Here is a 12,189-nt window from a genome sequence, read left to right as displayed (position 1 = left end):
ATGCTAAAACTTCACAGTACACACACCTGAGGATGCAGTAGTAGCTCCACTTAACAGAAAATAATAAAAGGAGCAAATATCCACGAGCACCAAGAGAAGAAGTGGATTCTGGCTTCCAAACTGTGGTGACCAGATGTTGATAACATGACTTCTAATTCAGCACACACCTTATTTAGCAAGATACAACTTTCAGAAACAAGCACTGGAACAGTTCCACTAAACACACACACACACTATATACTGTTCCCACAGTCAGTTAATTACATAGCTCAGTGGAAAAACCTTGTTAATGTTATCCAATTTAAAGAAAGCATCTACATTTATCAGTGGAACAGTATCTTGTAAAACACACTTGCCTGATTAGACATGTCTTCCCTTTAAGAGACTAAGTAAAGCTCTGAGTTATAAATTTGGGCCACAATCAACCAATCATACACCAATCAAAAATGAAAGTTCCTGCGAATGAAGATGGAAGAATCAGAAATTCACAGGACAGCATCATAAAAGATGGGCTATGCAAGGGTTGTATATTTTATTTACAGCAAATATATTACAGTAAAAAAGCTTAACATGGCTTGTATTATGGTTGTGAAAGGATGATACGTGTGCTTACATCAAACTGGTTTAATTTCCTTGGCACTAACTAAACCAAATGCAAGGATTCAACACAAAAAATGAGAAACAGAACATTTATTAGGCAAATTGTACACTAACTGCACACATCTGTGACGTGTTTCAATGCAATCCAAAGAATACAAACAAGCCAACAGGATAGCAAGAACGTGGATACGTTTAACCCTCAAGACAAGGTTGTCTGGCACCATTTAAAAGTTGCTGTGTTGAACACAGCGACTTTAAAGACATGTCATACATGATTAAGACACTGTAAGTGCACTCACCACTGTGAGGAATCCCGTTTTCTCCTTATATCTTTCATTTTTTACTCCCACGATACAAGCATGTTAGAAGGCTGCACGGCAGACAAGCTGGATGCAACTGCTGGAGGGTTTTGCCTGTCAAGCAAAGTGACTTGCAGCAAGAGACATGCTTTATGTAACAAAACCTATGATATACAGTTTGTGTGGGGTTCAAATAAGATCTAAGAACAACAAATGCTGAAGCCTTATAAGCTCTCTTCATTACAACCAGAATCCTGAGAAAAGCAGCGTCCAAATTACTCCAAGTGACTTTAGGCTCACTCACATATAACAAAATTGTCCAGATACATCAACAGCAGTAAACAGAGTTAATGCAGTGTTAATCTTTTTACATTTTAATGACTAGCTATAAAAACAGAAACTAGCGTGTTCTAATCTGTTTACATTTCCTGAGCTTAGTTAAATTGAGAAGGAATGAACATTATAAAAATCCCAGTAAGTCACCAATAAATTAAAAATATACATAACCACTATAGCTTAAGAAGCTTTACAATGCTCAGAGTGAAGCCTGCCTCCTCTGCACCATGGCCTTTCCTGTACAGAAACCATGCCATTAACTCCACCAGCAATACTGAGATGCTCTGGAACTTTAGGCCTTTTTGGTTTCTGCTCTCCAAGTGCCCTTCCAGCAGACTGTGTGATAGCCTTTCCTGATCAAATCATACAAAAGCATCCAAAAACTGCAACCTTCTGCTTTCAGTGCAAGAAACACACCGTGCTGCTGAAATTCAAGCTCACTAGCAGCAGTTACTCGAGTGCACTCTCAGCTCCTGCACGTAACATCACTACATGGGCAGCAGGTTTAGCATCCTTTGGGGGAACAAACCAATGAAAAGCTACACAGAAGATGAAGGAAAGATCCTCAGCAATAAAGAATTCATCTTAGCAGTTTCTTTAAGAGCCAACATCTTGCATTTGAGCAAAGCACTCAACCTACATGAGTCATACACATGCTTATTTATGCATCTTTATTTCCTGCTTTTCCTTCATCACCTGCTTACTCTCTATACTTCCCACCTCCCCTCCCTCCTTTCACACCAACTGCACTGGAGCTGCAGTGGAAGATGATTCTTCACTGCCTTCTGTTGTCAATATCCTTCAAGAAATTGATCCACATAAAGAAGTATTTACTCAGTTTCAGAGAAACCAATGCTGCCCTGCAAATATGTTACTTGTCCTTAATGTTTGGGTAAGGAAATGTATACAACAACAGGGTCTTGTTCACCACACAGGCTGGAAATGTTCTCTTTCTGTTGGTTGTAGCATTAGGAGACAACTAATGCTTCTGTACTCCAATAATCAACAGGCACACTTCTTGTTTTCACTTGTCCTCCTACCTGTCCTTCAATCTGCTCCCTCTCAACAGCACATCTAAAAGCAGAGTCACATAAATAAGAGATGTGTAGCTTTCAGCCACACGTGCTTTTATACACAGTCTATTTTGCCGCTCTCCTTTTGTTCTGTGGAAGCATTACTCCCATTAATTTCATCCTCAAACTACAATCCACCAACAATAAAAATTGTATTCAAGTACAAACCCGAACGTTATTGCTGGGTTACGGGTCAATGTAAACTGACCAGACTCAACGCCAACCTCAGATTCACTTTACAAAAGTAAGGATTGTTCCACTACACTTGCTGACCACAGACAGCTTTTTGTCACGATCCACACAGCTCCAAGACTGAAGATTTGCTGAGGACAAAGCACAGTCCGTGTCCATTGGAAGGAAATGGAACTAATAGCCGTCATCGTCATCCACGTCACAGCCGTAATCTGAAACATACAAAGGCATATAAAAATGCATCCATATTCCAGGTAGATGGAGGATACAACAGAAGTGGTGCTGCTTTCAGGGTGTTTTCCTGCTGTGTAATCAGATGGTAAACCAGTCACCTCTTTTCTTAGGGCTAAATACAAAGTCCTTGCACATACTTCCTTCAGTGCAATACAATTACCTGTAACATGTGCATGCCTACAAATTTACACATGGGTATGTGCAAATATCTCTTCTCACTTGCCACTGGACCCTTACTTAGGACTGCTTGGCACAAGGATATGTGAAATACTTGGTTTAATTTCGAGGTTAAGGTGATCAAGCCTGATTGTCACAAGTAATTTGGAACGTAAGTGGCTGATAAGCAGCAGCATACATTTACAAGTCAGCACAGTTCTCACTAGACATGGACACTGGTTGGTTTCTATCTGTCATGGATTTTCAAGGTAAAACTGCAAGGATTCAGAGACAGCTCAGAGTTCCCATCAACATCAAAGGAGTCGTGCAAGGAATCCTGACCAACACATCTGACTCAGACCTCCCCTATCTACTCACTCCTAGAGGAACAACTCACAACTTGGCCCGGATTTTTTTTACCCCCGTTTTGTTTCTCCAACAACGCTGAGTGCAAAGACTGTGTGATGTGTGTGTCAGAAGGCAAGTCTGCCTGTTTGTAACACACCCATTTCCCTTCTGTGTGCCCCTGACTGCAATCATATTGTCTGTTGTGCAGTTGAACCTATGGATAACTGCTACATGTGAGCACTGAGTAAAGATCACCTTTAGACGCCAAACTCAGTACAGTGCCAACATTTCATCCCAAGAGTCAAGCAAATGCTTGGAAGAAGAATTAAGTGTAATGTACAATCATTTGTGTAGAATGGGTGAAGTTCACCATCTGTAATTCCTGCAGTTACTCTGAGCAGGCAGGTCTAAAACCCACGAAGAAAGCAGTAAGAAAAGAGACATTTGTTCTGCTGAACAGCTCTGCACACCTGCATTTGAATTCTGGGAATACTCCTTTCCTTTTCACTTATTTATTTGTTTGTTTAAACTCTGATTTTTTTCAGCTGTCGCCCAGACCAGACGGGGAGAGCAGCGGAATGTTCTCAGAATGGTTTATAAATAGTAACATTCACAAAGGAAAAAAGCTCAGTGACCTTTACTCTATTTTTGTGGGGGGGTTTATTAATAAACATAGACCCACCCTCCTCCATACGGGTGCCTTTTCTTGGGAACGTTATTCTAATAATAAATGCATGCAACAAACTGTTTTTCCTACAGTTCAGCAATTATTTTCCAAGGAAGAAATCAATTTAGAAGCGACAGACTCTTCTGTGAAATGCACACATATCGTCCATGAAAGTTCAATAAATAGTACTGGAAAGATTTTTGCAGTAAATAACAGTTCAGTGGGAAACTTATTCCCATCTTGCTTTTTCACAACCCACAATTAGCAGCACTCATTTAACAAATATTTGTGTGTGTTTTCAAAGCTTTAACTTCTAAGGGGAAGTTTTCAATAAAGGATAAATGTGAATGTGTCCAGCTAGGAAAAACCACAGCAGAGAGGATACTGCCTTTTCCTGCCAGCAAAGAAACCTAATTAAAGGAGTGGCTTTGCTGGGTAACCCAAAGAAATTAGCACACATCTGTGTACCATGCAGCACGCCGTACGCAATCAATGCAATTTCTGTACTTGGCAAAGAACCGTTTCTTCCAATCACTTTCCCCAGAAATGGAGTGTGATGACTGCTTTGTTTTGAGCTGGATAGCCACATCCCCAGGGCTCCAGAACAGCCTGGATGTGGCTGCAGCCCCAGCTGAGAAGGCAGGTAACAAGCCCCAGGAGCTGCTGATAGAGTGGTTACTGACTTCACAATTCCTCGGATCCATATTAATAAACCCAGTTCTGAAGAAGGCATAACAACAGTTTGTTCTTGAGAAGCCCTCTTAGACTAAAGCTTGAGATGCAAAGTTTTCTCAGGAGGAGTCTGCAAGAAGGTCAGGCTTCGGACAAGAGTGACTCCACACAGACCACAGGAATGGGCAGGAGCTCTGCACAGTTTGAGCTGCTGGGGGACAGGGACAAGCACAGGACCAGGGCAGTGATTGTCCACCTGTACAATGCTGGTGAGGCCACATCTCAAGTATGTGTGTTTAGTTTTGGGCTCTTCACTACAAGAAGGACATTGAGGTGCTGGAGCATGTCCAGAGACAGACAACAAAGCTGGTGAAGGGTCTGGAGAACAAGTCTGATGAGGAGTGGCTGAGGGTTGTTTAGTTTGGAGAAGAGAAGGCTGAGGGGAGACATGGTCACTCTGTACAACTACCTGACAGGAGGCTGTAGCAAGGTGGGATCAGTCTCTTCTCTTAAGTGATGAATGACAGGACAAGAGGGAATGGACTCGAGCTGCACCAAGGGAGGTTTAGATAGGACATTAGGAAGAACTTTTTCCCTGACAAGTTTGTTAGGCACTGGCCCAGGCTGCCCAGGGAGGTAGGTGGTGGAGTGCCCATCTCCAGAGATATTTGAAAGACACATAGCTGAGGTGCTGAGGGACATGGGTTAGTGATTGGCTTGGCAGTGTGAGCTTAGTGGTTGGATTAAATGATCTTAAAGGTCTTTTCCAACCAAAATGACTCTGTGATGATTCTATGAGCCCTGTCTGTCCTCAGCCCAGAAACAATGAACCCCACAGCACCAGCAGATGGTAATTTAGACAGTATCCCAGCTTACCGTTCCCTCCCATCAACTGTAAGGCGCTCATGCAGTGATCGTCGTCTTCTTCTACTTCTTCCTCTTCCATCTCTTCATCGGGGTTGTAAGCTACTGGACCACTTTCCACCAGCACAGCTGCTGGTTTTTCTAAGTCAGAGGCTTCTGCTTGTGCATTTGGGAAGGTAACCTGTGACAAAGAAGAGGGGACAGTAGAACACTTCAATATTGGCAGAAAAGTTTAGAATCTTCCAAACAATAGGGACGTGAAAGCTGGAAGCCTATGTCCAGTGCCAGAGGCTCAGCTATCCTAGCAGACATGTGAGTTGCTCAAAGAAATGTTGCCTGAACGAAAGTCAGTCACAAACTGACTTTCCATGAAGTCAGTTTTCACATAATCCACAGCCAAGTAGCTGAAATACCCAGAGACAGTAAGAGCAAAACAAGAATTCTCTTGCAAGCACAGGGTAAGAAGAAATTTGGGAGTGAAGGCTCCTCAGTAGAACTCTGCAGGAAAACTTACAACCTTTTCCTCATCGTGCTCAATTCACATTAGGCATATTGCACAGTAACAACATTATTGATGCCTTAATGATACCAAAAATGTACCCTTCAAATCAGAAAAATTCCAACATGCTTTACTTTTGACAGCTCTGGGTGGATTTATTTGGAGGCACAATAAGCTGTGGAACAAATAGCACACTTTAGACATCACTTAATGTGATGGCAGAGCACTAGGTTGATAGATAGATAGATACAGAGCACCTGTAACATTACCTATGAAATTCATCAGAATAATGATCTCCAAATACTAATTTGGGAACTGAACATTGACAGGACTTGTTCCATATATGCACCTCCCCAGCTGCTCCAAGGTTAAGCAGGACAGAGCAGGGAGGGAGACAAAAGGAAACACCTCAAAGAGACAGAGCTGAATTTGGAGAAGTGTTGCCCTCAGCTCACTAACGGTAACTCTGGGAAGGGGGCAGGAACCAGCAGTGTGCTCTGCTCCAGTACAGCCCAGGCTCTGGTCTCTCTGGAGCTCTCACCTCCATGGTGTGCTCAGTCTAGGGCTCCACCTCCCTTTCTCATCCAGGGAAGAAATATCAGAGGAGCTTTATCCCCACCAGCTTTCTAACAGGGCATTTTTCACTTCCATTCTGTACTTGGGCTATTTGGGGTTTGTACACTAGAGCCTGTGGCCCAAAAAGACATCCCATTAGTGGCAATTTGAAGAACATTAAAGATGAATCCTTAATGCTGCTTTGTCATGTGAGCAATTTCAAGAAGGGAACATTTTCTTGGTAAGGACAGTGGTGACGTGCTACTAACACTCATGGTCCAAAGGAGACCAGGAAACTCCAACTCTTCTGGTCCCTACCACAAGAAAAGTACCACAGTGGTTTAGGTTTTCAATTACAGTACACAACTATGTATTGCTGCATCTTCTCCAACTCCACTTGTAGGAAGTTCTGATTCAGTGTTGTAATTTATTCATTTATTGATATTTGCATGGGATGCCATAACTCCCAGAATCCCTGTAACTCCAGGCACTTCAGAGATAGGCCATAAGAGGAAATCCCTGTACCAGAAAGTTGATACAGTCTCATTATTCAAACATCAAAGCTGTTCCTGAACTTGTCAGACACCATCTCAGTCAACCCAAAGAATCTGCCTGAGTTTTTCAAAGTCACCTGAGGGTTTGCTCCAATAGTTCATTAATAAGGTAAAAGTATTTAGATATTCATTTCACTCAAGGAAAAGTTTCCATGATTTAATGCTCAAATCCATCACATTGTTTAGAGGAACTTCCCTCCAGTTTGTTTTACATTTCCTACCACTGCTTTTGCCTCTAGAGCCACCAAATTGAGTCCATCTAGGTTTTCAGTATTAGCAGAAATAGACACAACAGTTTGAGACAAATCAGCATCATAATATATATCAATTTATATGCCTAAAAGTATCCATCTGCTCTGAAAAAGTGGCTGAACAAAAAGGAGCTGCAATTGAGTCATTATTTTTTAAAATTGCACCACACTAATTAAAATGTGACCTTCTTCTAATTATCATGTCCACTTCCAGACTGCTGTACTTCTAAAAATGTGCAGAGTTTTCTAATGAGCACAGCACAAGAAGTGAAAATGTATTTCCCCAGGCAGGATATCAGACTGTTTCTGAAAATCAATGGGTTTTAGTTGGTTTCAAAATAAAACAGTCAAACAATGCCTTTTAATAGAACTTCCTGAATTCACTTCCAGACATCCTGGACTTGAGTCTGGCAGATGTCTTCATGTACGGATGGGCATTGTCAAAGCATGTTGAACTACCCAAGGTAACCGGTTCACTTTCAAAAGGGTGTGAGTGTCACAAACTCATGGGAAAAAGAAGGAAGAAAAATAACCTCTGGTGTATTAGGAACTGAATTTTTAGATATGCAGGAGACAGTTATTTTATCATACACCAAATGTATATGAGTACTCTGGAAACAGCACTGAGAGAAAGCAGTTGTTGCTGTGACTGATGATAACCATGGCAGGCAAAGCAGTGCACTAACCTGCCCAAGGAGGGTTTCTGGCAGTGGCCAGTTCCCAGCATTAACTTCTCTGAGGCACTATTCCATTTTCAAATTCAACAACCCACCAAAGCAAAGAGCAAGCCATGTTATACAGGGTGAGCTGTCACTCTGTGCTTCCTCATCAGTCTCTGGCTTTTTGCATCATCCCCCTCCTCCTCCTCCACGGGGATGGTCCAAGTGCTGAGATATAGACACCAGCTCTGCCCTCTCCTATTCCCCCCACCCACTTTGATAGCTACCTTTTTGGATGCTTGCAGGGAGTCTTCCCCTTTCTTGCTGTCTAACCAGGCATTATGAGGCTGTCCTAATGTTACTGATGGATAAGTGAGGTTAAATCTTGGTTAGAAAGTAGGCAGCCACCGCTTTGCAGTGCTTGCAGAAACCAGCTCCTGGTCTCATCAGAAAGACAAGACTCTCATTTCTTTTGACTGTGAGGGTGAGGGAGCCCTGGCACAGGCTGCCCAGAGGGGTTGTGGAGGCTCCTTCCTTGGAGGTCTTCAAAACCCGCCTGGACACGTTCCTATGCGACCTGATCTAGGTGACCCTGCTTCTGCAGGGGGGTTGGACTAGATGATCTCTAAAGGTCCCTTCCAACCCCTACCATTCTATGATTCTATGATATCTACCACGTAACCAGAGCTGGGCTGAGAAAGGCACATGGGAATCTCCAAACTCTAACTGTTGCACTGGACTTTACATACCTCTTCAATGGCAGCCTTTTTAGCAAGCTGTGTTGAAATCAAGGGTCTCAATCTGCAAAGGAAAGAAGAAATGGTGAAGGCCAGAAAAGTTACACCACACCCAAGAGTTTAATACAGAATATTCACTCTCCAAAGGGTGAAAGTACTTTGCTAGTGTCAGTTGTGCAAATACTTCTTTAAAGATACAAGATAAAAAGCCACAGACTCCACAATAATCAATAAACACACTCCCTTGTAAGCATCTGCCCCAGCTCAGGATAATAAGAAAATATGCCAGTCACAAGCATCAAAGTCACAGTATCAAAACCTCATATCAAACTGCAGTCACACCCCAATCCCAATGGTTTCTGAAACAGATGGTTTTGTCACATCCTAGAAAAGCCAAAAGGCAACTGAACTTTTGGAAGAATGCAGAGATGGTGAAACTGAGCAACACTAAAGTTCCCAGCCCCATTCTGCACCTGCTTCCCTCTCTTTGATGATTTGTGGAGGATACTAGTAGGATTTCACAGGCAGGATATCATAACCATCACAGGCAAAATTCTAACCTCCAGCTACAGAAATCATCACAAACAAGGGGACCCTGCATTCCTTGAAGGAGAAATGACAGAAAGTGAATATAAACATTTTAAGGACTTCTGCATCAGATATGCATATCTGGGGAGAAGAGATGGATCAGCTAAGAGTTAAATATTGCTCTTTCTGAAAACATTTTGTAGCCTTCCACTTAGTGATGCTTTCTGGTCTCTCTTCTTCATCTAGATGTACCTAATCACGAAGAGGATGACTTGCTTTCTACTGAAACACTGTTCAGACAGCTCCTCAAGTAAGTCTTTTAACTAAGTCTAGGCAAACAACTTAATGAATACCAATTTATGTCTCCAGAGATACAGTCTTTTATGATAAGCAGTATCTTTCCTCTCATTTTTCCATTAGTCATTCTTCCCTGTTAACACACAGATACCAGTTGTTTTCCTGCTTATTTATTTTTTTCAGGTAATCATTGGGAAGAAACAAAGCCCCAGAGAACAAGCAGGGGAGACTCACATCATCATCTCTGATGGAGAAGACAACATTAAAATACAAGATATCGGCTAAGCTCCAAAAAGGTTCAGAAATTGGTCATCTCTGAAATGCTTTGTGAGACCCAAAAGGCATTTTGGCAACCAAAGTAGTCCAAGGTGCCTCCCTACAGTAGATCTCAAAAGAATTCATGGGAATGCTTCAGGAACTGAAGGATCCAGAACACATTCTTCTGCTACAGATACTTCTTGTCATACTTCACAATTATCAAATTTCAAGAAAGAGATACCCTTGATCCACATCAACTATTTATTACTTATAAATCCTGTTGGACTTCTGGGCTTAGAGAGAATGTATTGGAAGGCATGGATGCACTTCTCCCTATGTACCTGGCCTTCTCTTTTTTTATCTAACCTGCACTGTAGACTTTTCACAGAATCACAGAACAGTTTGGGTTGAAAGGGACCTTTTAAGCTCATCTATTTCAACCCCACTGCAATGAGCAGGGGTATTTTCAACTGGATCAGGTTGCTCAGAGCCCCATCCAACCTGGCCTGGAATGTTTCCAGGGATGGGGCATCTGACACCTCTCTGGGTACTCTCATTGTAAAAAAAAATATTTCTTATTCCCTAAAATTTGAGGCTATGTAGCAGCTGCCAATCACTGTTTCCCAAAAGTCACCCTGTTTAGAAGCTTACAAACACACAAACGCAGCAATGTCAAAAGGTTACGTAGCTGAAGGGTGCTGATTACCAAACAGGCTGTACTTCATTGACATGACTGAAAAAAACCAACAAGGGTAAGAAATGAAGGACCTTTATTTCAAACCAGTAGTAGTGATTATTGCAATTAACATCCTACCAAAGATAGCACCTACTTCCTCCTGCTACCAAAAGACATCAGACCTCTTTGGAGCCCCCTGAAATTCCACCCAATCCCCCCCCCCAATTAGAATCAAGCTGTTGAGTAAGACTCACAAGGTAATCAGAAACTGCTGACATTTCTTATATTGCAAATTATACATGTGCTTATACAGTGCAGAAAACAATCACAGCTATAGGGAGCAAAGAGTAAACACTCCAGTTTCGTTTTAATTAAAATGGTCCCCTAATGAAAATAAAAAGATTCATGCTTATGAAAAGCTTATTTGCAAACTTCAGTGCTAAATCCAAGGGCCCTTCTACACCATGTATCAGCAGAGAGTGATTCTCACACCCAAGATGAAATTAAAGCTGCATTTCTGTTCCATGATAATTGCTCACAAAGTATATACATCTTCATTACTAGAAATACAGTGCTGCCATTCAAGTTGGGCAATACAGTTTCTCTCTCAGTACAACAGCTGATGGATCCAAAAGCAGTGGGTTGGGTTCTGCTCCTGCTCTGGCTGTTGGGCACCTGCTGCAGCACAGATCTGACGGGGTCTCTTGCTGTGTGGGCTAACAGCCCAGCTTGCTGTGCCTCAGGACCATGTGCTACACTAGCAATGAAAACTGAAGGAAGATAAAACCATGGCAAAGAGAGACAAAAACTTCTTGTGCCCCTGAAGTAATGTCTTTGAATAAAATCATATAAAAGTTATAAATGCACTGAAAAATAAGTTAATCTCTCTCCCTTGGCTCTCCTTATGCCTATGGAGAACCCTACTGCTACTGTACAAAACCATTTAGGAAGGTTTTATATCGAGGTTTTGTTTTCTTTCTTAAATGCCCTGGTGCCCTGACCTCCTTAAACCAGAGCAGCTGCTGCCACACCAGCCATATGGAGCCATAAATTACTGGCTGCCATGGCTACAGATACGGGCTCCTTCTGCTGTCTGGCTGCACCACAGAGGGAGGAAAAAAGTGTCTCCATGGAAGAGCATGACTGCTTTTGAGGCTGGGATAGGTTTGAGTATTAGTGATCAAAAAAGCACCTTGAAAAAGCCAAGTAACTGCAGTACTTATCCAATTTTTAACATGCATGACTCAACCTCATCTGTAAAAGAGGAGAGGGAGGGGGGATCTTATTAATATTTACAAGTATCTAAATGGTGGGTGGCAGGAGGTTGGGACATCCCTTTTTTCGATGGTATCCAGCAACAGGACAAGGGGTAATGGGATGAAGCTGCAACACAAAAAGTTCCATTTAAACATAAGGAAAAACTATTTGACTGTTGAGGTGAGGGAGCCCTGGCACAGGCTGCCCAGGGAGGGTGCGGAGGCTCCTTCTCTGGAGGTCTTCAAAACCCACCTGGGCACATTCCTGTGTGACCTGATCTAGGTGGGACCTGCTTCTGCAGGGGGGTTGGACTAGATGATCTCTAAAGGTCCCTTCCAACCTCCCTACCACTCTATGACTCGATGACTCTACGAAAACAAGCAACTTTCCAAACAGCAGCGTGATCCGTAAAAGGAAGGGGAAAAGAGATTTCACACAGCCCCAAGTATTATACCCACACTTCAAACCACTTCAGAA

General features: G+C 42.4%; 1 protein-coding gene across 1 annotated transcript in view; it reads right to left on the bottom strand.

Moving 5' to 3' along the window:
• Positions 1–675: 675 nt before the first annotated feature.
• BRF1 (BRF1 RNA polymerase III transcription initiation factor subunit) overlaps positions 676–12,189 on the bottom strand; it is a 173,814-nt gene continuing 162,300 nt past the window's right edge. The window contains exons 16-18 of the mRNA XM_061998945.1: positions 8,709–8,760; positions 5,454–5,622; positions 676–2,712 (exon numbers count right to left, since the gene is read on the bottom strand). Coding sequence (XP_061854929.1) covers positions 2,675–2,712; positions 5,454–5,622; positions 8,709–8,760 — 259 coding nt within the window. The 3' untranslated portion in view covers positions 676–2,674. The remainder of the gene's footprint in view (positions 2,713–5,453; positions 5,623–8,708; positions 8,761–12,189) is intronic.

The sequence above is a fragment of the Colius striatus genome, chromosome 6 (assembly GCF_028858725.1).
Source record: "Colius striatus isolate bColStr4 chromosome 6, bColStr4.1.hap1, whole genome shotgun sequence".
Lineage (NCBI taxonomy): Eukaryota > Metazoa > Chordata > Aves > Coliiformes > Coliidae > Colius > Colius striatus.
The sequence above is the reverse complement of the archived record's forward strand: the minus strand, read 5'-3'. Positions and strand labels throughout refer to the sequence as shown.